At 36.1% G+C, this 22,915-nt stretch overlaps 1 protein-coding gene across 1 annotated transcript; it reads right to left on the bottom strand.

Moving 5' to 3' along the window:
• Positions 1-233: 233 nt before the first annotated feature.
• Positions 234-22,531, bottom strand: LOC137388465 (tubulin tyrosine ligase 3-like). The gene is made up of 16 exons (XM_068074954.1): positions 22,478-22,531; positions 22,157-22,256; positions 21,957-22,026; positions 21,568-21,721; positions 20,430-20,634; positions 19,276-19,346; positions 16,955-17,198; positions 14,631-14,924; positions 10,668-10,842; positions 6,858-7,006; positions 5,850-6,087; positions 5,278-5,397; positions 4,858-4,963; positions 3,248-3,395; positions 2,031-2,594; positions 234-1,126 (listed from the first exon to the last, which is right to left on the bottom strand). Exons 1-16 carry the CDS (start codon positions 22,529-22,531, stop codon positions 615-617), a joined length of 3,204 nt encoding a protein of 1,067 aa, XP_067931055.1. The 3' UTR covers positions 234-614.
• Between the last annotated feature and the right edge of the window lie 384 nt (positions 22,532-22,915).

Genomic DNA, 22,915 nt, shown 5'->3' with positions numbered 1-22,915 from the left:
TACATGAACACTTGCCTACCTAGCTTTCTGAGATGTATTCAAGCATCAAAGCTTGATGTCATCTTAGCTTTTAAGAAAATATAAAACTTACCCTACCAATAAGTACAGCTAACATCGTATATGAACAGGTAGTAAATACTGTTTTGTTAGCTTATTGAAATATTTGTTTGAAATGGCATATCATGGTGCTGCGCATCAAAAAAAGAATTCAATTGAGAGTGCACTTGGCCATATATAGGGTAGATAAATAAATGAAGTACGTATAACAATTGAAAGTCCATATATATATATAGACATTACCTAATCGTGGCCTTTCTGAAGTAATACTATTGTGTGAGCAAATGAATACATTGACAAAATCTTTCTTCAAAAATTTTTATAAACACAACTTCTTCCACAAATGAATAAAATTTTATCACAGAAGCGATAAAAATATCTCCACTGATGATATACTTTAAAAAATATCCACTTTATAATGAGCAAATGGAATGACAATAAGCACTTTCTATTGCCTAAAGATCACAGCTTAAATAAAAAAGATTCTTCAAGGAATGTTTTGAAATAAGCATTTCACAGTAACAAAAAATAATATCTGCAAAGTTTAAAGGAATGAGTCATCGATGAGTGTTGTAGCTCTCAGCGAGGACGAACATTGTTTGATCGGGAAGACTTTTCTGCAGTTTGTAGCTGCGATTACACTGTTTCTTAGCTTTGCGATACGGCAAAGTATCTGGGCCTGGTGTGACTTTTAGAAACCGATGCATGTTGCCTGAAGCGACTAATGGCAAACCCTCAGGAGGCTTTATCACAAGCTTTCTCGGGGCAAATGGAACGATGAGCTGCGCAGATGAGTCCTTCTCCAATACTTTAATGACCCGATTTCTTGCTGAAGTGTTTAGATTACCAGACGTCGCAGTGATGGATCCATTTGCCCTTATTTGGTACGGAAGTACGTCTGAGTGTAAAACCAGACCCTGGTCCATCTGAATACAGTCCTGTCTACAAGAGCAATCATCGCTCGCTGCTGCCAGACGTATTATGCTGTTGCCACCGCATTTTGGACAAAATGATTTCTCTATCGTCGCTCCTGGCTCTACTTTCAACAGTTTTCTAGCATTATCAATTCCTAGAAATTGGAAGAAACACATAGTTAGCCGAAGCCACACGGGGAATAACAAAATGTCAATAACCTCTAACAGATATGGGATAAGGAAAAATCATCCTAAATTAAGAAAAAGCTAAACAACGTTCTAGCAACAACAATTTGCGACCTTAAACTCTAGAGCATATGTAAAACACGCAAGTAAATCTATGGCAAGACATCAATGGTAGAGGGTAAAGTGCATTGGGTCAAGAAATATGCAAATGAATCACTTCGAGTTAAAATTTTAGAATGAAACAAATAAGCCAAGAGAAATGTGCGCAAAGGAAAATATTTGAAGAGGTGCGAGAAGTATAATTGCCAAGCGAAATAATAAAAGAGTGAGGCAATAGGCACATGAAATTAAACATGGCAGTGCGAGACATTTGTGAACAAAATAAGACGTTAACGGAAAAGCACACGATACTCTGGAAAGACGCTTTATACCTCGCTGCATAGCTCAAGGAGCAACAACTCCGAGAGGGGAGTGTTATTAACAGCGTTTGCCTATGGTGGCAATGTTGTAATACTTTGTTATCACAGTGAACCTCTGAGCTAAACAAAGACATAAAAGTTAGCATAATTATTAAAAGTAGTGCCAGGTTCTGTAATATTCACATGTCAAGTTGACTTTTCACACTTTTTTGCAAGTTGTGAAAATCGGGAAAGTTAAGGAAACTCAAGTATTCCAAATGAGAAAAAAATTGATTCTTGTAGGTGGAACGGAAGTGGCCAGCATGATACTTGTCACTATGGCTAGGTGAATGGCCTTGCACCCCCATGGATAGAGTCATGACATCATCAGGTTTCTTTGTAAGACTAATAATTCCAGGAAGAACCGCTCTCTTAGAATGCGTAAAGTGAAACCTTGTTACAATGCTTTTCTTACCTTCCTTAATCTTGCGAAGGTACGAATCAGTTGGTTTCATGACATCCAGTTGACTCTTTGGAAGCTCGACGGATTTTGAAGAATTTCTTTTTCTTTTCAGCAGCAGCCCTTCACTGCGTTCCGCCTTTGCGCTACTCGGCTCACTCGTACTCTTGTTCTCATTGATAGTTTCTAAAACTGGAGTTTTTGTTAAATGCTCTGGAGGCGTTTTAGTTCTTTTGCCGGTATCAACCTTTTCAGATGTCACCTTTCCACTGTCAGTCGTCAGTTGTTCTCTGTGGGACATCTTTATTGAGGTTCGCTTTTTCTTTTCTGTTTTTTCTTTTTTCGTTGTATTGCCGTGACTCACATCAGTTTTAATAGATGTGTGCTGATATGGGGTCTCTGGTACGATCACACGCCGTGGTTTGGGTGGGACATATGCTGGTGCTGGTGCCTTGAGAGCTGTACCTTCTACAGCCAAGTTCATTCCTAAGTATTGTGGAACAGGCACTGTGTTCGTTTTATATATGCACTCAAAGTTTCCTGTATCGCAATTCTTGTCGAACTTTCGATCAATGACCACTAAAGAATACAAAGATAGCTGCACCATGCTTGACCACGTCTAATAGGAATATCTTTGCCTAAACAAAAAGGAACGTTTAAGTCACACCTGACCAAATCTGTCTTTTAATACCATCTTTAGACATTTTAAAGAAATTCTAGAAGCAGGATTAAAGTTCTAAACAACTTCTAGCTTTCCAATAACAAAAAATAGCTCCGCAAGACTTGTTAACAATAACTATGTCTATGATGATACTTTGTCTATGATGATACTATGTCTATGATGATACTATGTCCATGATGATACTATGTCTATGATGATACTATGTCCATGATGATACTATGTCCATGATGATACTATGTCCATGATTATACTATGTCCATGATGATACTATGTCCATGATAATAAGTTTATGATGATACTATGTCTATGATGATACTACGTCTATGATGATTCTATGTCTATGATGATACTATGTCTATGATGATACTAAGTCTATGATGATACTATGTCTATGATGATACTACGTCTATGATGATTCTATGTCTATGATGATACTACGTCTATGGCAAAATACTCAATACTGATGCTTGCAATAAATATATTTTATATTTTGTAATAACGCAACTTTTTGCTGTGAGCTCATCAAAACTATAGGCAACTACAGCATTACCTTTCATCGTGTCTTCTACAACCTGATCACACATCCTTTTCGTGACATGAGTATTAGTAGAAAGGGTAGGACTTGCATTAATCTCTAGCAACCAAGGTCGATAGTCTTCAGTGAGCATGAAGTCTGCGCCGTAGAGCTCAAATGAGCTCTATAAAACATACCATCCTGATAAGAACTGATCAAACACACCATCCTGATATGTAACTGCTCAAAGGGCTATGGATGAACTTCAAGGGTCCAACACGCACTAAGATTGGAGACAACTAAAGAACCTGGCAGGCATTCTTTCTAAAAATAGTTAAAAAGGACAAAAGCAGTTCTCTGAATCACGGCTAACAATTATTGCCTCTTGAACCTTTAAGAGCTTGACAATTTTAATCCTAATCTAATTAATCCTAATTTAATGTTAATAAGGGTAGATGCGGAGCAGTTTGTACCACGCTGGATATCACCATAAGCATCAGCATATGCATAACCCGCCATTTTTGTTTTAATTATTTTATGCAAAATCCAAAATCAACTTGGGGTATTTAAAGTTTGACTTGCAACAAAATTCACATTACGGTTATTTGATATCGAAAGAATCACCATGTCTTACTCTGCTGCGTTGTAGGTGCAAAGTATGTGAAAATGTGATTACAAGGTCTTAAAAGCTAAAAAACAAACAGTTGATCGCAGCCATCACGAAACCGCCGTAGATCGGAATCAATTTATTTCTCTGACGTAGTCATTACATTTGGTTATTGTTTTGTCACATGATGTTCTCACGTAAACTGAAAGGCCAAAAAAAGCTCAATATAAAACTTCTCGTAGCACTAGTTTATGACAAACACTTCGGGTTTTACCGAAGACCCCCCGTATCAAATATAGATGCTCGCTACTTTACAGTTTTGTTTCGACTTGGTCTAATCATCTAGTCGTAATCTGATCATGTGACCCAGAGTTCGCGAATAATTTTTGAAGCATTTTTTGATTATCACAGGTGACCAACAGGCTCGTCATGTTTATCAGACAATGATATGTACTCCTTCGAGCTAAGGTTAAAAAATTAAATGAACTTTCAGGGTAGGATATAAGATATCAGTGCTAAAAGTGACAGCATTACAATGACTATAAAATAGACGCGTAAGAACAATAGACATGGTTTTATTGAATGCAAGAAGTATATTTGTGAAAATATTTCGACGAATGAGGTTGCGTGAAAGTGTAAACAGAAGCTATATTGTACAACTGCGTCCCATTTGAGCCATTTTGGAAAGAGAATCCAATCTATGACAGTCTCGAGATCGCTGCGATTAACTGTTCGTTTTTGAGCTTTAAGAGCTTGTAATCACATTTCCACATATTTTGCACCCACAACACAGCAGAGTAAGACATGGTGAATCTTTTGATACCAAATAACTGTAATGTGAATTTGTTTCAAGTCAACCTTTAAGTAACCGTACACATGTATATATATGTTATACAATACATATACAGCATATACATATACAGCATATATATATATATATATATATATATATATATATACTGCATATATATACAGCATGTATACATGCATATGCTGTATATATATTGTATATGCATCTGGATATGTGTTGTCATACTACCTTTCGATATTCCACAATGTCCCTAGTAGTTAGTAGAGAGCATATCACAGCCTGTCTCATTCCTGGTTGAATCCGCTCATCCAGGTAGTGGGTGGCGCCTCTCTTTCTGTTACAAAGAAACAAGACTTGATAAATAATATTTTTTCAATGCAAAATAAATGAGAAAAGGGATCAAGACCAGCTATTTTTTAGTTGATACTTTTATTACTAGGATAATAACCATAAGTTTTAATAGGTCATAAGATCTAACTTCAGTTCTACAACAATAGATGTGCACACTGGAGCAATAAAGATACTCCGGAGCTGCTGACACGCTTTTCTACATGCTTAGACTTAGAAAATCAAAGGACGAGAAAACAGAAAAAACGCCCACCTATTCTTAACCATTCTTTTGGAGCAAACCCTAAACCATAAACTTACTCTAGGAACTCCTGAAACTCATCATCAGATGCCCACATAGAATCAGACGGAATTTTCTTACTCCGGTTTGGATCGATGCCATAATTCTTTTGTATGGAATTGTTGGAGAGGTGGATGACTCTGTATTAAAATATCAAGTAAACATTGAGTACAGAACTATCATACATAACGCGTGCAGAATCGTGAATAGAATAGAAATAGAATCGTGCTCAACATTGCAAGATAGTACACATGGTATTAAATACAGATAATAGTGACTTGAGTTTGCTAGACTGAGTGATAAATCACTGACCATCACACAAAAAACTAATCATGATATACAAGCAATTTGAATGTAGATTTCCTAGTTTTTAAAACACGTTCCAAATTTGGAGTTACCTACTCATACATGTCAAAACCGTGAGATGAATCCTCATGATTTGGAACTGCAATATTGCTGATTAACATTCTTTGCCCACCTACTGAGTACTGTAAGAGCATGTCTAGAGTATATATCGTAAAGCATCTGCTTGTTTCATCAGTCTACTATCGTATGTAGCATCAGAACGACTGGTTGTATGACAAACACTCACTCATCCAACTCATCTAAAGAGAAGACTTTCTTGCAGAACCTCACATAGAAGTCCTTGTACCACCATATAGTTAGGGGGTTCCAATCAGTCACCAGAAACCACTGGCGAATATCAAACTTTGTCTCATAGATCAAAAGCGGTCTTTCGATGTATTTTTGTACGACAAACTTGCTGTCTTTGCGGACGACCGAGTCGACTAATTTGAGCATATCATGCAGTTTATCATAGCAGACAATGCCTGAAAAAGAAAGAAGTATTAATTTGTTATACGAATGCAAGAGCATAGAGAGGGATGTTAAAAGTGAACATCTAGTTTTTGGAGAAACTCTTGTCTTAAACGAGAAATGACTCAACCTTGTATAACGTTCAGCTCTAGCAATAATTTTACCAAAAAACATGATTGAGTAATCAGGGAAAGTACTTGACCTATCGACCTTGTGACTAATATGTCAAAGTGCAGTGCAGCATCCCAGTTTTAAAAGCCACTGGAATGCAAGTTTCTACTGAATGCAAGTTTCTACTAAACACAATTACAATAGAAATTTCATTAATGTTTGTCTAATTTTAAAAGGCAAATTGATTGATAGTTATCCTATATTAACCACGACATATTTAGATAATTTGGTTGTAAAAAGTTGACCACAAAAAACTACACCAGATATTTAGCATTAGTGTAACTTTGTCATACTGTTTGGCAGTTCTCTGAGACACATAGCCACTGTGAAAATGCACGATGATGACTCTGTTTTTACATATTAAAATCTTTATATATACGTTTGCTAATATTTAATAAAAAACCAAACATATAAACAACATTTGAACCAGACAGCATAAAAAACTCGATGAATTGTAATGAAATCAGGGTAAAAGCAAAGATGAACAAGTGGAGATGATTCCAACTTGGCATTCTGAAAAGTTCATAGTAAAGTCAGCTGACTGACATGTAATAAACAAGAATTGAAGGTAATAATAAAGATATATGAATATAAAAAGATAAACAATCCATACCTCGGCCTCGCGACTTAGCACCAGGTTTGACAATCCAAAGATTTTTTATTCCGTCAAGGTCAAATTGAGGACAGTATTTCCGCAGCTCGTTTGCCATTCTCTCACACTCGTCTAACCGAGAGGCGGTGCCAGCTATCACACCTTTATTACTGCAACAGAGACAGATAGCCTGATGAAAGAATAATATGACATAATCTTTAATTATAACTGCTGATTCTGGTGCATCCTGGGAAAGAAATCCAGTTTGACAACTTTTCTTCTATCATTCCATGAAAAATCACTTCCGTAAATGAGTTAAAAAGCATGTTTTCTTGCTTATTACCTTTATAGCATAAGCACTGCATGACCTTAGTTTGTAGGACAATCTATAGGGAAGTGTCAAATCAATTAAGAGAATTTTTTTAACCAGCAATATCACAGAGATTAGTTGCTTGACAGACATTATTTGGAGACTGCTAATTTGAAATTATCTTCTCCAACACCATTTTGTTAAAAACTAAATTTAAAGATGGACTCTGGTCAATAAACAAAATAGCAGCAAGCAGTATTAGTTTAGAAGGCGCGACAATCCGTACTCACAAGTCTAAATATAGTGAGTTGTCATTTATTTATCTTGTTACATGATATTTATATCTAGGAATAGTAATAACATTTGCAAGCTTAAAGGTACTTAGCAAGATTAATACTGTAAGAAACTGACAATAATATCAAATGAACCCGCTTTGATTGGGTGAAAAGAGATCGAATTTCTTTTGAACAAAACTTTTAAGAAGAGCAAAATTTTGTTATAAATGTAACATAATTCTGTATCCTTTCTAAGGTTTAAAATGTTAACTTTTATAACCAATCTTTTTACTTAATACTTTTAAATGAATTGTCATGAAACGACAAAAATTAAAAATACTAAAAGCGGCATAGCGAAGTAGTTATAAAGTCAGCATTTCATAGCTACAGCTGACCAAGGGATTACAACTATTGCTGCAAAAGACAAAAATTACTATTGATTTAACCGGACAGCAGCAGCCAGCTCTATCAGGTGCTCAGGTCAATGGCCAGATTTCAACTAATGTCCTTAATGCTGACTACTGCAGACCCAGATGACTGCAACATATCTACACTAACCCAGCTGCAGACATGCAATAGACTACGGTCACAAATAACACAATATTACAGCCAAAGGTTCTGGGACTCATTTCATTGAGATGCACGTTGATAATGACTGTTTAATAACATTTCAAAGAAAGGCTAGTCTAATGTTACATGACATGGTGAGACAACTAGTCTAGTGTAACATGACATTGTGAGACAACTAGTCTAGTGTTACATGCCATGGTGAGACAACTAGTCTAGTGTAACATGACATGGTGAGACAACTAGTCTAGTGTAACATGACATGGTGAGACAACTAGTCTAGTGTTACATGCCATGGTGAGACAACTAGTCTAGTGTTACATGCCATGGTGAGACAACTAGTTTAGGTTACATGACATGGTGAGACAACTAGTCTAGTGTAACATGACATGATAAGACAACTAGTCTAGTGTAACATGACATGATGAGACAACTAGTCTAGTGTAACATGACATGGTGAGACAACTAGTCTAGTGTTACATGCCATGGTGAGACAACTAGTTTAGGTTACATGACATGGTGAGACAACTAGTCTAGTGTAACATGACATGATGAGACAACTAGTCTAGTGTAACATGACATGGTGAGACAACTAGTCTAGTGTTACATGCCATGGTGAGACAGCTAGTTTAGGTTACATGACATGGTGAGACAACTAGTCTAGTGTAACATGACATGATGAGACAACTAGTCTAGTGTAACATGACATGGTGAGACAACTAGTCTAGTGTTACATGCCATGGTAAGACAACTAGTCTAGTGTAACATGACATGGTGAGACAACTAGTCTAGTGTAACATGACATGGTGAGACAACAAGTCTAGTGTTACATGCCATGGTGAGACAACTAGTCTAGTGTTACATGCCATGGTGAGACAACTAGTTTAGGTTACATGACATGGTGAGACAACTAGTCTAGTGTAACATGACATGATGAGACAACTAGTCTAGTGTAACATGACATGGTGAGACAACTAGTCTAGTGTTACATGCCATGGTGAGACAACTAGTCTAGTGTAACATGACATGGTGAGACAACTAGTCTAGTGTTACATGACATGGTGAGACAACTAGTCTAGTGTTACATGCCATGGTGAGAAAACTAGTCTAGTGTAACATGACATGATGAGACAACTAGTCTAGTGTACCATGACATGGTGAGACAACTAGTCTAGTGTTACATGTCATGGTGAGACAACTAGTCTAGTGTAAGATGACATGGTGAGATAACTAGTCTAGTATAACATGACATGGTGAGACAACTAGTCTAGTGTAACATGGCATGGTGAGACAACTAGTCTAGTGTAACACGCCATGGTGAGACAACTAGTCTAGTGTAACATGACATGGTGAGACAACTAGTCTAGTGTTACATGTCATGGTGAGACAACTAGTCTAGTGTAACATGACATGGTGAGACAACTAGTCTAGTGTTACATGACATGGTGAGAAAACTAGTCTAGTGTAACATGACATGGTGAGACAACTAGTCTAGTGTAACATGACATGGTGTGACAACTAGTCTAGTGTTACATGCCATGGTGAGAAAACTAGTCTAGTGTTACATGCCATGGTGAGACAACTAGTCTAGTGTTACATGCCATGGTGAAAAAACTAGTCTAGTGTAACATGACATGGTGAGACAACTAGTCTAGTGTTACATGCCATGGTGAGACAACTAGTCTAGTGTTACACGCCATGGTGAAAAAACTAGTCTAGTGTTACACGCCATGGTGAAAAAACTAGTCTAGTGTAACATGACATGGTGAGACAACTAGTCTAGTGTTACATGCCATGGTGAGACAACTAGTCTAGTGTTACATGCCATGGTGAGACAACTAGTCTAGTGTTACACGCCATGGTGAAAAAACTAGTCTAGTGTAACATGACATGGTGAGACAACTAGTCTAGTGTTACATGCCATGGTGAGAAAACTAGTCTAGTGTTACATGCCATGGTGAAAAAACTAGTCTAGTGTTACATGCCATGGTGAAAAAACTAGTCTAGTGTAACATGACATGGTGAGACAACTAGTCTAGTGTTACATGCCATGGTGAGACAACTAGTCTAGTGTTACACACCATGGTGAAAAAACTAGTCTAGTGTAACATGACATGGTGAGACAACTAGTCTAGTGTTACATGCCATGGTGAGAAAACTAGTCTAGTGTTACATGCCACGGTGAGACAACTAGTCTAGTGTTACATGCCATGGTGAAAAAACTAGTCTAGTGTAACATGACATGGTGAGACAACTAGTCTAGTGTTACATGCCATGGTGAGACAACTAGTCTAGTGTTACATGCCATGGTGAAAAAACTAGTCTAGTGTTACATGCCATGGTGAGACAACTAGTCTAGTGTAACATGACATGGTGAGACAACTAGTCTAGTATACACATACAAGTTAGCTAGGCAAACATGGAGTTAAAGCTTGGAGTTATAAATATCACAAAAGGAAAAATATTAGCTCAAAGTCCGTCAAATGTACAGAACATCTTTTGGAGAGCAATGATTAACAGCCAAACACCGGTTGATAACAGAATTAGTTAAGTTTTACCCTAATACATGTTTCCGAGCTCTATAGCCCAAGTTTCCAAAGCAAAACCTTCGAAATGACGAGCCTTATAAGAAGGAGGGGGGCAAGCAATAGCTGAAAGGAAGAAGATAGGACTACCCACTGGCAGAGGAGGTAATACTGCTGTAGGAACGCGTCCCAGTCAATGTCCAACATTTCGCGTACATGGATGTCCTCAAGCTCTTCGTTATCAGAGAACCTGAGGAACTGTTCACACTGAAGTAGGGCCGTGTCCAGTAGAGTGATCGGCAGCCGAGGTGTCTTTTTTGACTTCTTTTCTACAATACAAGGAACTAAGCATAAAGTCATAGGCGTGTTTTACATTATTGAAAAACCAGTAAACTGCACGTAGTAGCATTTATCCCTCTAATTAGGCGTGTTTGTCTTTACTGCGGCCTGTGCTAACGTAAAGGAAACTTTGAAAGGAGACAATCAACAAAAGGAGTGGATGCACTTTAACAATACAATTGGTAAATGTGCCAGTGGTCGGTGGGTGAATCTATTGAATGAGGATTAGACTAAATATTCCAAGGCAGCCTGAAGTCAGCGGTCGAGTACATCTAAATTGGCTTACGTGAGCTTTCCACTTGTTGGGTGAATATTTTCATAAAACGTCCGAAAACCACTATAAATGGATAAACGTGTGCAGATTTCTACTCATCAGAAAATTTTCATTCATGTACCATAATGAATATGAACAAATCTCCTTTTGGCTACAGCGTATGTCAGCACATATAGTGAAACAGTTGCAACTGAATAGGATTCAGTTTGAACACGTTTTGTTGCAGGTGCTTAAGAATGACTTCAATAGCCATGTTAGGTGTATCACATCTCAATGCCAGGTGGGTTAAATAGAATGACAAGCATGGCAGGTGTGTCACCATAGAGGCATGAGCTGAAGGACTGTAATCCAAGCGAAGTGTCATTGATAAAAGGTGGTGGTTTACGACAGGTAAGAAATAAGCGTAGTGTAAAAGAAAAGATATCAGTGACAAGTTTATCACAAACAGACATACGAGAGTCAAGCGTATACATTTGCTACTTTCTTAAAAACTCTGCAAATATCCAATTTATCTAAAATGTTCAGATACCTAACGAATGACCTATAAGTGTATGACCTCGCAGAAGGCGCAAAAACTGATTTCTGTTAAGCATCATTATAAAACTACGGCAATTAAAACTGGGTGTTATCTAGACTCCATCAAAGGAAAACATGAATCTAAAATATACACGCTGCGTTTGAAAAAGGTTTTAGCTTCTATGTAGGCATCACATCATATCCTATGTCAACATCTAACCTTATCAGACTCTTAGTGTAGTACCAAACATCCTGCGAGCTTGAGACGCTGTTTGGTCTCCACTGAAACTTTGTAACTAGGCTAATAGGACTTCACTGATAGTTTTATCATATGCAATGTTCTCTTAACGAACCGTACCATGAATAATAGAACCAATTATAAATAATAACACCAAAGTTCAAAGGTCCAAGATAGCTTTCAAATCACAGAATGATAATTTGACCTGCCCAATGATGTGCAAAAGCCAGTAGAAATGTGCATCAGTTCAGTTGACAAGTGGGAAAGTTGGGATCTGAACAAATAATAACAAAGCAGCAAAGTGAACGAATAGCGTACCAGAGAGTCTACCGCTGTCGTCATCAGATTCGTGTGAATCAGAGCTGGTACTGCAGCTACTTAACTCTACAGCGATGACAATTCGTAGATTCGTGAGATTAGGTGAGCAATACATGGTCTAAATGGGAAGACAATCCTATAGAACAATTTCTCATCTGGGTTTAAACACCGATACAGAGGAGACAAGTAGATATATATATATATATATATATATATATATATATATATATATATACAAGTATGTGTATGTATATATAGATATGTGTATATATACATATTTATATATATAGATGTGTACATATATACATATGTAGGCTTATATATACACATATTTATAACAAACATGTGTATATGTACACATAGATACACATATGTATATACATCTACTTATATATAATTATACATACGTGCGCGTATATATACATATGTCTGTATATATACATATACCGTAAAACCTCTAATTGAACGCCATGGTGGTCTATTTTTCAACCATTCCTCTAGAGTGGCAGTCAATTAAAAGCGGCGTTCAAATAGAGGCTGGCGGTGTATTTTTCAAATAGCTTGTCAGAATTTTTAGAAGATAAATTTAGCCCTATTACGAGCAAAGTGAATGTTGCCTGCCGTATATTTTCCTCTCTTTTTTCTGGTTAAGCGCTATTAAACCTTTTGGATGCAATAAATCTGCTAACTTACCTCCAACTTGTCAAAGATCTCTTAAAAATTTATACATGTATTGCGACTACGAGAAATATCTCTACCAACTGATATTTATTGCTTGCAATTGACGTGCGATGATATTATAGCCTGTGTCCTTCTTTGCAATTTGTTGGCACTTTCAATTTTTATTTCATTTTAAATTTGAAGACATTTTTATTTTATATCTATATTTACCAATATGGTATAAAAGCTCATTGCACTCATTGATATGTTTGCTACAGCTTGCAGCCAAAACTAGCTTTTTATGTGCAATAGAAAAAGAGTTATGACCGTCAATCAATTGTACGATCAGATTACCGCAGCAATGGTGCTACCAAATAATATGCTATAAGTTTACAAATTTACAAGTTAAATAAATATAATCTACCAAATGCTACAAGTATATATTTGAGCAGGTGACATAAACGAACCATACTTATAATACATGCAGAAACAAAAATTAGCGTTTTGAAAACCAAAAAATTTTCATTTGCTTAAATAGCTGTGATTCTGATTGTTGCTTTTGATGGAATGAACAACTTCTAGTTGTCCAATGTCTTCTGACCTCAATTCTTCTTTTGTACTGCTGAACTGTTCTTAACAGTTTTGTAGCAGAGCAAAACTTTTATGCGCTGTATTTAGCACAAAAGCAACAAGTTTGCTCGCTAAATGTAACCTTTGGCCCAAAACTTGCAATCTGTTTTTATATGCATGTTCTTCGAATTATTAAGACCGCATTAAAAAAGGAACTACTAGACTGAGACAGTTATTAATTATTTCTATGGTGTTGCTTTTAAAGTTCACCTACCATCATAAATTTAACCGCTTCTCATATATGTACCTCGAAGTATCAGTTACCCGTTAAACTAGTTACGCGTTATTACTGCATTTTCATTCTACAGACTGTACTGGCATAATCTAGTATAATGATAATGCAGATGATCCGTTTATTATTACTGCATATCTGTATTAGCATTAAGCTAGCACAGCCTGAAGAATGAAAAGGCATGAAACTACCGGTAGCTGGAAACAAAGATAAGTTGAAGATTAAAAGCTCCATTAACTTGTTGAGCACTTTCTTTTTAGTCATCTTAGTGAATTTACTGTAATTTTTTATGATTTTACAAACTCATCTGTCAAATATATATTCCTAGCAATATGTCCGGCGTTGCACAGGTATAATAAACCAGCTTATAAACAATGAGAGGTAATGTAGTTGTCAGTCATTTGCCACATTAGCCTGACATGTTTCCAATGACTAATTTGAGTAAGCTTACTAATAAGAGCTACTTGTTCTCACAGAAGAGCAAACATAAAATTAAGTTGCGCTGTAATGGAGAGTGGTAGCGTATTTTCACCCACATAGCAACATATATCACCCATATAATCCATTAATATCCCAGAGCTAAATTGGTAAGGCATTTGCCTGGCGAATGGAGGTTCCGAGATGAAATAGCTTATATAGAAATAGAAATATTCTAATAGCTATAGCTGGACAAACTGAACTACATACATACGGACTTTGAGATTTATATAGATATATATGTATATTATATGTTTGTGTTGTATGTATATATACACACATACATAATCTTGTATATAATGCAGAATATTTGTAAACATGTATAAACTTTGAATAAGTAACTAGGTGGGTGTACCACACTAGACAAACTAAACTAGATATACTATTGTTAAACTATTTTAAACTTCTAAAGATTTTACTAAAAAGACATTACCTCGCCGAGGAGTTTTCCCTTCTTTATTAGTCACAACAGGAGGTACAAGTTGAGGCAAACTGTCACGAGAGTCATTATTATCAGCGGATGAACTCTCATCTTTTTTGGCAGCATTAGACACACAGCTAGTTTCAGTGCTAAAGTTAGTTTGTGGATCGTCAGCTTGTTTCCCTGGAGTCGTAGGCTTCACCACCTCTTCTTCTTCATCAGAAAGCACTTCAGAGTTGAAATTCTCTCTGTTCCTCACGATTACCCATCTGATGATGCTCATGCAGGCGGACAAGTAGTAGTCATCTGTAATGATGAACAAGTAAACAGATTACATGGTGAGAGCAGGAATGATCTATTGTATGTAGTATATATTGTTAAACTGGTAGTAAACTACTGTATGTAGTATATATAGTTAAACTGATAGTAAACTACTGTATGTAGTATATATTGTTAAACTGGTAGTAAACTACTGTATGTAGTATATATTGTTAAACTGATAGTAAACTACTGTATGTAGTATAGATTGTTAAACTGGTAGTAAACTACTGTATGTAGTTTATATTGTTAAACTGATAGTAAACTACTGTATGTAGTATATATTGTTAAACTGATAGTAAACTACTGTATGTAGTATATATTGTTAAACTGGTAGTAAACTACTGTATGTAGTATATATTGTTAAACTGATAGTAAACTACTGTATGTAGTATATATTGTTAAACTGATAGTAAACTACTGTATGTAGTATAGATTGTTAAACTGATAGTAAACTACTGTATGTAGTATATATTGTTAAACTGGTAGTAAACTACTGTATGTAGTATATATTGTTAAACTGATAGTAAACTACTGTATGTAGTATAGATTGTTAAACTGGTAGTAAACTACTGTATGTAGTATATATTTTTAAACTGATAGTAAACTACTGTATGTAGTATATATTGTTAAACTGGTAGTAAACTACTGTATGTAGTATATATTGTTAAACTGGTAGTAAACTACTGTATGTAGTATATACTAGCTAAATGTCCAGTGTTGCACAGGTAAGAAAAAAGGTTTTATACAAGAAATTTATTTGTAATCAACATGTACAACATTTACTATTCTAACTTTTCTATGAAAGTGTTTAGTTTATTTCTGTGTACTGTGTTTATTTCTGTATACTGTGTTTATGTCTGTGTATTGTGTTTATTTTTTTACACTGTGTTTATTTCTGTGCACTGTGTTTATTGTCGTGTAATTCGTACTGTAGTGGCTGCAGTGCTTACTACAGATATATATCGATTGCAATAGTCTAGTTGGCCATGAGAAGTAAACATTTTTTTTCATGTATGGGCATGCAATTTTTTTCTGGTATGGCTTCATGCGTAACGCTAGCTGCAGTGTTAAACGTAAAACCATAAAAGTTTGGCATAAGCAATAAGTATGAGCCCAATTTATTCCAAAGTATAAGCAGTTGGATAGTGTAGTGTATTGGATAAATGCTTATCTGCAGAACTGAAGATTCTGAGTTCAAATCCAGTATACAGCAGACTTTTATGCCTAAAACTGTATTGCTGTAATTGACCAGACAAGCACTGCGATTGATAAAGACTGTTAAACTGGTAGTACACCACTGTATGCAGAGTACATGGCTAGACTTGCACATGATCTCAATTTAAAGGAAGGGAGCTATTGATAATTACATTTAAAGCCAAAGTACACGAAACACGACCAGACGAGAGCATTTTTGAGACAAGAATGGTCATATAATTATACCATGAAATAAGCTAATTTTAAGACAACCGAGTACAGCATTGACTATACTTAAAATGAATGAGTAAGCAGATCTTAAATCATAACTATTTCATGGTTCCTGAGAGAACTAAAATGAGCATATCCTATGAAATACACCGTCGCCTGTGTTGCAATAACAACTTTTAAAATGTATTGCCTAGTCGCTAGGATTGTATGTTGACGCAAACCACTTGTACTAATTCTGAATGACCCAAAGGAGCTATTTTGCAATTAAGAGCTCATATTGCACACAACAAATATATCAAGTGATATATAGGAGAGCGTTATATTTATAGCTGTTGAGACGGAATGTGACTTGACCAGCATTTGGCTCAATATAAAAGACATACACAAACCATGGAGCCTGATGGGAGGTTATAGGGCTAACGTTATTCCCTTACAAAGTAAGGTAAAAAGGGTCAGCATACAGCTTGGCTTTTTAAATATGATAGACTGCAGACCAAGAGCAATCCTGCAGTTGCTACATCATAAATATAAACAGACACCATATGACTCACGCCAAATACTCGATACAGGCCAGACACAGAGTGACTCACCTATGAAAGCACCCTTCTCTTCCTCATGACTCAGACGATAACAACGTGGAAAAAAAGTTTCGTGTCCAACATTCTCATACCAATGAGAACTTCGGAGGTTAGTGCAGAGTCCGACCTTGGTGGTAAAAGCGCCATTGTGTCCATAGTGGTTTACCATCTGGTCTTTACGGAGATACCGAAAGTCGACAGCATCTCTCCTTATGCACCAAATAAATTGAGGAGCGTAGTTTCGAGCCATCCTTGACTAAAAGTGCAAAAAGCTCGGATTAGACTTGCAATTTACTTTTAAAAGTAGGCTCTTTGGTTCTACGTGAGAGAGTGAAGAGATTAAGGTACACTCTCATAGCACTCCAAACTAAAATGTGAGAAGCTGTCTTTGCGGTGACTATACGTACACTCAGCTGCTAACAGCTGATTAAAAGACAATATTATGAATGTACTACGCTATAATAATATATACGGTACATGTAATGCTAAAGACAGCGACCTTGTGACCAGCTGTCTATAGAGATAGTTACAGATGAGAAAAACACCAGCTAGCAGTAGAGAGAAGACAACCCTGGCAAAATTTCAGCATAGCCTGAGCTCATACTACTGATTGTCATCATGAATGTTTTTTGCTGTTTTATTAGAAACAGAACTTCAAAATTCTGGGAGAAGCAGAATAGACTGCAGATCTAATAGCTGCAATTAACTGATGTACCATCACTGATACTGATTGTATAATTATTTGAGGATCCGAGTCTAAAAAGAAGGGGAATCAGAGAATCACGGGCAACTGAATGCGAAAGCACTACGGCTAGTCTAAAGCAATTTGTACCTGGATCATCGTGAAGGTGTCATTCTAGAAGATATTGAAAGGTGTAAACAAGTCGGTTATAAACCAGAGAATGCAATACAGAATGCGGCACAGGGAGTTTCCTTCCATGTGCAAAACTGATTAACTTATAAGTAAACCATCCACTTGTAATAAAATACTACCATCTGGTAAAACCATTATTCACATTTTGTTACAAAGATTAATATAGATTTGTTGTTTATAATACAATAGGAGCTTTTTCAAAGCTAAATACAAAAAAGCGTCTCCCACAATTCGCACTTGTTTTTGTGAGCTTTCCAAAGGTAAAGGTCAGTTGGTTCAATTGCCAACTTCGTAGCATGAATTCTAATCTTTTTACAAGCATTCTTAAAAAGGTACAAAAACAAGTTTCTGCCTACAAAATTCTACAAGAGCACCTACAAAGAGTGAAACTTAGCATTAATCCCAGCACCTGCTAGCACAGAATTCTGATGCCGTTATAACTAAGTCTAAGAATACTGACATCCAATCAAGGTGATTTTGCATCACATACATCTCACTGGCTAATTGTGTCAGCATCAAAGACATTTTTTTCTGTTTTGAAAAAGTAGTGCAAACAATAAGCCGGCCATTGTGACAATCTTATTTAGCTCAGGATGCATAACTGGTGCAAAAATTATTGAAAATAGTGAGTTTATACAAACATTTAAATATGGTCTTCAAATATGCAACTTTTCCAGCACATGAATAGTAATTGGAGTAAATATTTGACTCAACACCAAAAGTAACTAATTTAAATATTTAAACATTTAATAATTTAAATACTAAATTAAGATTTCATGTACAGAGCTTTTCAAAACCCTGTAGTAAATAGTAAAGAGACGGTGGACCGTCACAGAAACATGAAATTGGCTAAGTTAACCTTAGGTCTTAATCAAAGTCACCGCCTCTGAACCTCTGGCATTGCTGAGTCTTTACATCTTTCTTAATAAATTCCACATTGACATTGTCTGTCTGTTAGTTTGTGTGAATGCTGCGCATTTCCAGTTTTTTTGCCCGTTTTATCCAAACTTAACACGCTATGCTCCGTACCTTCCGCTAGATCACTAAAATATTTGGTTCTGAAACTCTATTTCATTCCTGAGAACTATTATCTTAGGCATTCTTCAGCGGCCAATCTGGTATACAGTATATTCTTCTCGAAATAGTCGATCCGGCATACAACTGTTTAATATATGAAGCAAATCCCAAACCAAATTGACTTGGTATACGGAAGTTTGGTTTTATATCAGCTGCATGGACAAAATATCGACATGGTTTGTCTAGTTGTAATGATACGCCTCGCTTTGTGGCGGTTTCAGAAAACACCAGCCTTTTTCAGCACATCTTCATTCACCCAGCCAGGTAAGTTTGACTTATGGAAGAAATACAAGTATAGCTATAACCTCCAAGCATACCTGCGATGACTTATCAAGTCAGAAACATAGGTACAGTAACAAAACATAATATCTGAATCACTTACCATAATTCCGTAAACTCCATTCTCTTCCTCCCAAGGTTTAGGAATGTTTTCATCTTCCTTAATTGCATCATCTGTAACAGTTGAGGATTTTTGCTACGAGAAATTTCTTTTACTACATTTGCAATTTTCAACAAAATAAAAACATTACTGCACAAGTCCACTATTTCAAGTATTTAATAGAGTGCAGTTCACCAACTAAACACCAGTAGAGAAGAAACACTTGATGTTTGGAGAGTATTACGATTACGTGTAGTACAATCCGTAGCTGCGTACAACTCGACTAGTTGGAGTATAAATTTAAACTAGGCGTGGTTAATGGGCTATGTTTGTTTACTGAAGCTGTCGGATAAAAGGAAAAAAATTTTAGAGCAGAGCCGTGTAGCTTCACAGAGTACCGTGACCAACGGAAGCGTATATGGGAGCTCACTCGGTTTCAAACAAACAGGCCACGCCCACTATTTTTTGTATATAAGTTATAATGGAGAGACCGCAACATTAACCAATAAAAATTACTCCCATTGGCAGTCATTTTGAAATTGATTGTTGTATTATACACAATTTAAAAGAAGACAAAATCCCCTACAAGAAACTACCAATAATGTTTTGTAATAAAGTAAAGTAAATGCAAAAGAGTGAGATGTTGAGACCGAGGTAAGAATATTCCCTTAGAGATCAGTATGTCGATCGGGTTTGTTTGGAAACAAGCGTTTTTGTTTCCGGTTTTGGTCGCGGGACTCTGTGAAGCTATACGGCTCTGGTGTAGAGCACATTAATGGTCCAATCGACGATTGCTGGTGCTATCTTTTCATGCCATAACAACATAAAACAATTATTTTTTGTTTTTGTTAGTACACTACTAGTACAAATCACATTTATGGAATGCTACATAGTTACAGCCATTGCTAGGCAATTTTAGAATATGAAAAATGTACCGCATCACCAAACATGACATCAATGAGTTTTGCGAGTGTCTATTAGTACTAAGAGGTGCCTGATCCGTATAAAAGTGATGAAATTGTTTTGAGAAGTCATGACTTATAAGAATTTATAGATAGTTCAACTGACACAATTGTATGTGTTTATAAGCCTTATTGGTTTAAGAAAACTTGATAAAAACAATATTTACTACTTTTAAAGATATGTTAGTTTTTTACCGTCGTCATCAACACCATCATCGTCGTAATCATCAGCGTCTGAGTCATCGCTACCGCCAGCAGGGCAGACGGGCTTCATCTTTTTTGTTCTTGGTGATTTTTTGGGAGGTGCGTCCATCTTGTAGAACTTTTCTATCCACCCTCGGCGTCTGAGAGCCTCACGCACATGGTAATATGGTCCTTGGATGGTGAATATTTTTTTAGCCTGTTGTCATACGAGTGAGAATAACCAAGATGCTCTTGAAAAACTGCTAGGTATTTTGTAGACAAATGCAACAATCGCTGTTGAATTAACAGTTTTAAAAACTTGCAAAACTACCTTTTCTTCAAATTATATAACACGCAATGAAGTAATGGGTGCGTCTGCAGCACATTGCACTGTTACATAGCAAATTTTGTATGTACAGTTTTGATATCATAATGAAATAACTCTGCTAAATTTAAGTAAATGTATAGATATGCAAAGGTTGTGTGTCAAAGCCCAGGAAAAACACAATTTAAATTTCCAATGTCAAAATTAAAAATGGCATTCAGCAGGCATTGATTTATCAGAAAGTCATACACGGACAACAGTTGCTGACCTTGTGTAATCTATAGCATGGCTTACAGAGCAGCAGACAAGTAGAATTACACTATTACAAAGTTGTACACCATGACGCCGGCAGTTAAAACCCAATATTCATGACTTGATTTAGATCAAAGTAAAAACGTCATTAAAAAAGCCAAACATGTTCACGCACGAACTATACCAGGGTAGCGACATTCTGGCATAGCAACAATGATAACAATATAACAGAGACAAGCACATTACCAGAAATTATCACCAAGTTATGTTGTATGGCGAGGAGCAGTTGGGCAAGACTTTGTTATAGTTGAATTAGAAAATTCCATGAGGTCTTGACAACTTGGTAGTCCTTCATACGTCAAACTACATGTTATATGTAATTTGGCGTATGACGTTCGCTATAACATACGTCAAACTACATGTTATATGTAATTCGGCGTATGACGTTCGCTATAACATACGTCAAACTACATGTTATATGTAATTTGGCGTATGACATTCGCTATAACATAGTTTTGTTTAAACATGTTATAGCAAAAGTCGTGTGTTCATAAATTACAGTAGCCTGCGTACCTTGATAGCTTTTTCTGCAGTATCTTTGGCATGCTGAAGTCTTTCTAGATTCACATTAAGTGATGTGAGCTTTTTGTGCTTTCTATCCACTGCAGGACTGAGAGTGAGCAATGTTTTACTTCTACCTTCCAGTTCATGATCAGATAAATTTTGCCTGTGTAGTGGAGTTTAACAACACTAATGCATGTACACTAAATATTTTGAGTTCAAAGTAAAATCTATTCATTTATACAGATTTGTTGACAAATGAAATTATCTTCGGTTCACATTTACAAAATCTTTTGATTTTGTAACTGTTAACATTTTAAAGTTAAGAGAGTGTGTTCACGTTTGTGTAGGTAATCGGTGTTGTGTGTCCTACTTTAGAAACATCTTACAGCATCACTTACTTGTTATGACTTTTCATTGCCTGTGAAATTGCGGAGGGACGCCGGAAAACATCAGTCTGGATGTAGGGGCCTGTAGAGAAAAACAGTTTAATAGTGCAGGAATAGAGAAATATACAACACATTATGATCATTATGAGGGACGAACATTTGAAGTTAAACTTTTTTAACTAGTTCAATGATCAAATATACCAAATGCTTACTACTTTCTATCCTTTCGGCCACAGTAGTACCAGGGGAAGGACTGAAGTTAATGATGGCGCGATCTGGTGACGCCCATGCTCGCTGAGTGACATCTTCAATCTATACAATAGATATACAAACATTATCAACGTTACTAATTTTAAATAAGCCAAAATACTTTACACATTTTACAAACAAAACAATTAAAAATCCGTAATATAATTTCAACTTTGTTTTAAAAAAAGCAAGGCATAAAAAGATTAATTAACTCAGTTACAAACGCGCTGAAGCAATAGACGAGAGAGGTTTAGAAAGTAAAACACGTTATAACCATTCATTACCTTTTCATCAGGTCCATCAAGTTTTTTGGCCACGGCTACTGGCTCCATCAACATCGCAAGGTCCAGCCCTGCTCGATTGCTGTAGTGATAAAGTGTGCCTTACATCACATGTTATAGCCGACTTCTCTCGCGTAAATCTACCACAATATAACGCACATATAAAAGAATAACAACGAATTTACTATTAACAAAATCACTTCTTTATTAAATAAAAAATATATAAAATGTACACAGATTTTACACCAGGCTCTGAAATTGCGATAACAAAATGTTAAATACCGTTTCATGAAATGATATAAGCGAGACTATCTCTGTTTCTAAGCAAAAGCAATTAGTCAGATTGCTTTTGGTTATTGTTAAACTTTTGTCCAATTATATTTTACGTAAAGCCTATGTTGATAGACACTAATGATAAATTTTAGTGGTATGTGTTCAGTT

Source organism: Watersipora subatra, chromosome 1 (assembly GCF_963576615.1).
Source record: "Watersipora subatra chromosome 1, tzWatSuba1.1, whole genome shotgun sequence".
NCBI classification, from domain to species: domain Eukaryota; kingdom Metazoa; phylum Bryozoa; class Gymnolaemata; order Cheilostomatida; family Watersiporidae; genus Watersipora; species Watersipora subatra.
This window is presented reverse-complemented; position numbering and strand designations above follow the sequence as displayed.

What these genes read in the sequence shown, in the direction of transcription:
- LOC137388465 (XM_068074954.1), bottom strand. Translation starts at nt 22,531, where the DNA reads ATGTTGATGGAGCCAGTAGCCGTGGCCAAAAAACTTGATGGACCTGAT. An exon ending in TTGATGGACCTGATGAAAAG is followed by an intron (nt 22,257 to 22,477) that starts GTAATGAATGGT and finishes TCTATTGTATAG; the next exon opens with ATTGAAGATGTCACTCAGCG. An exon ending in TGTAGAAGACACGATGAAAG is followed by an intron (nt 2,595 to 3,247) that starts GTAATGCTGTAG and finishes TGTATTCTTTAG; the next exon opens with TGGTCATTGATCGAAAGTTC.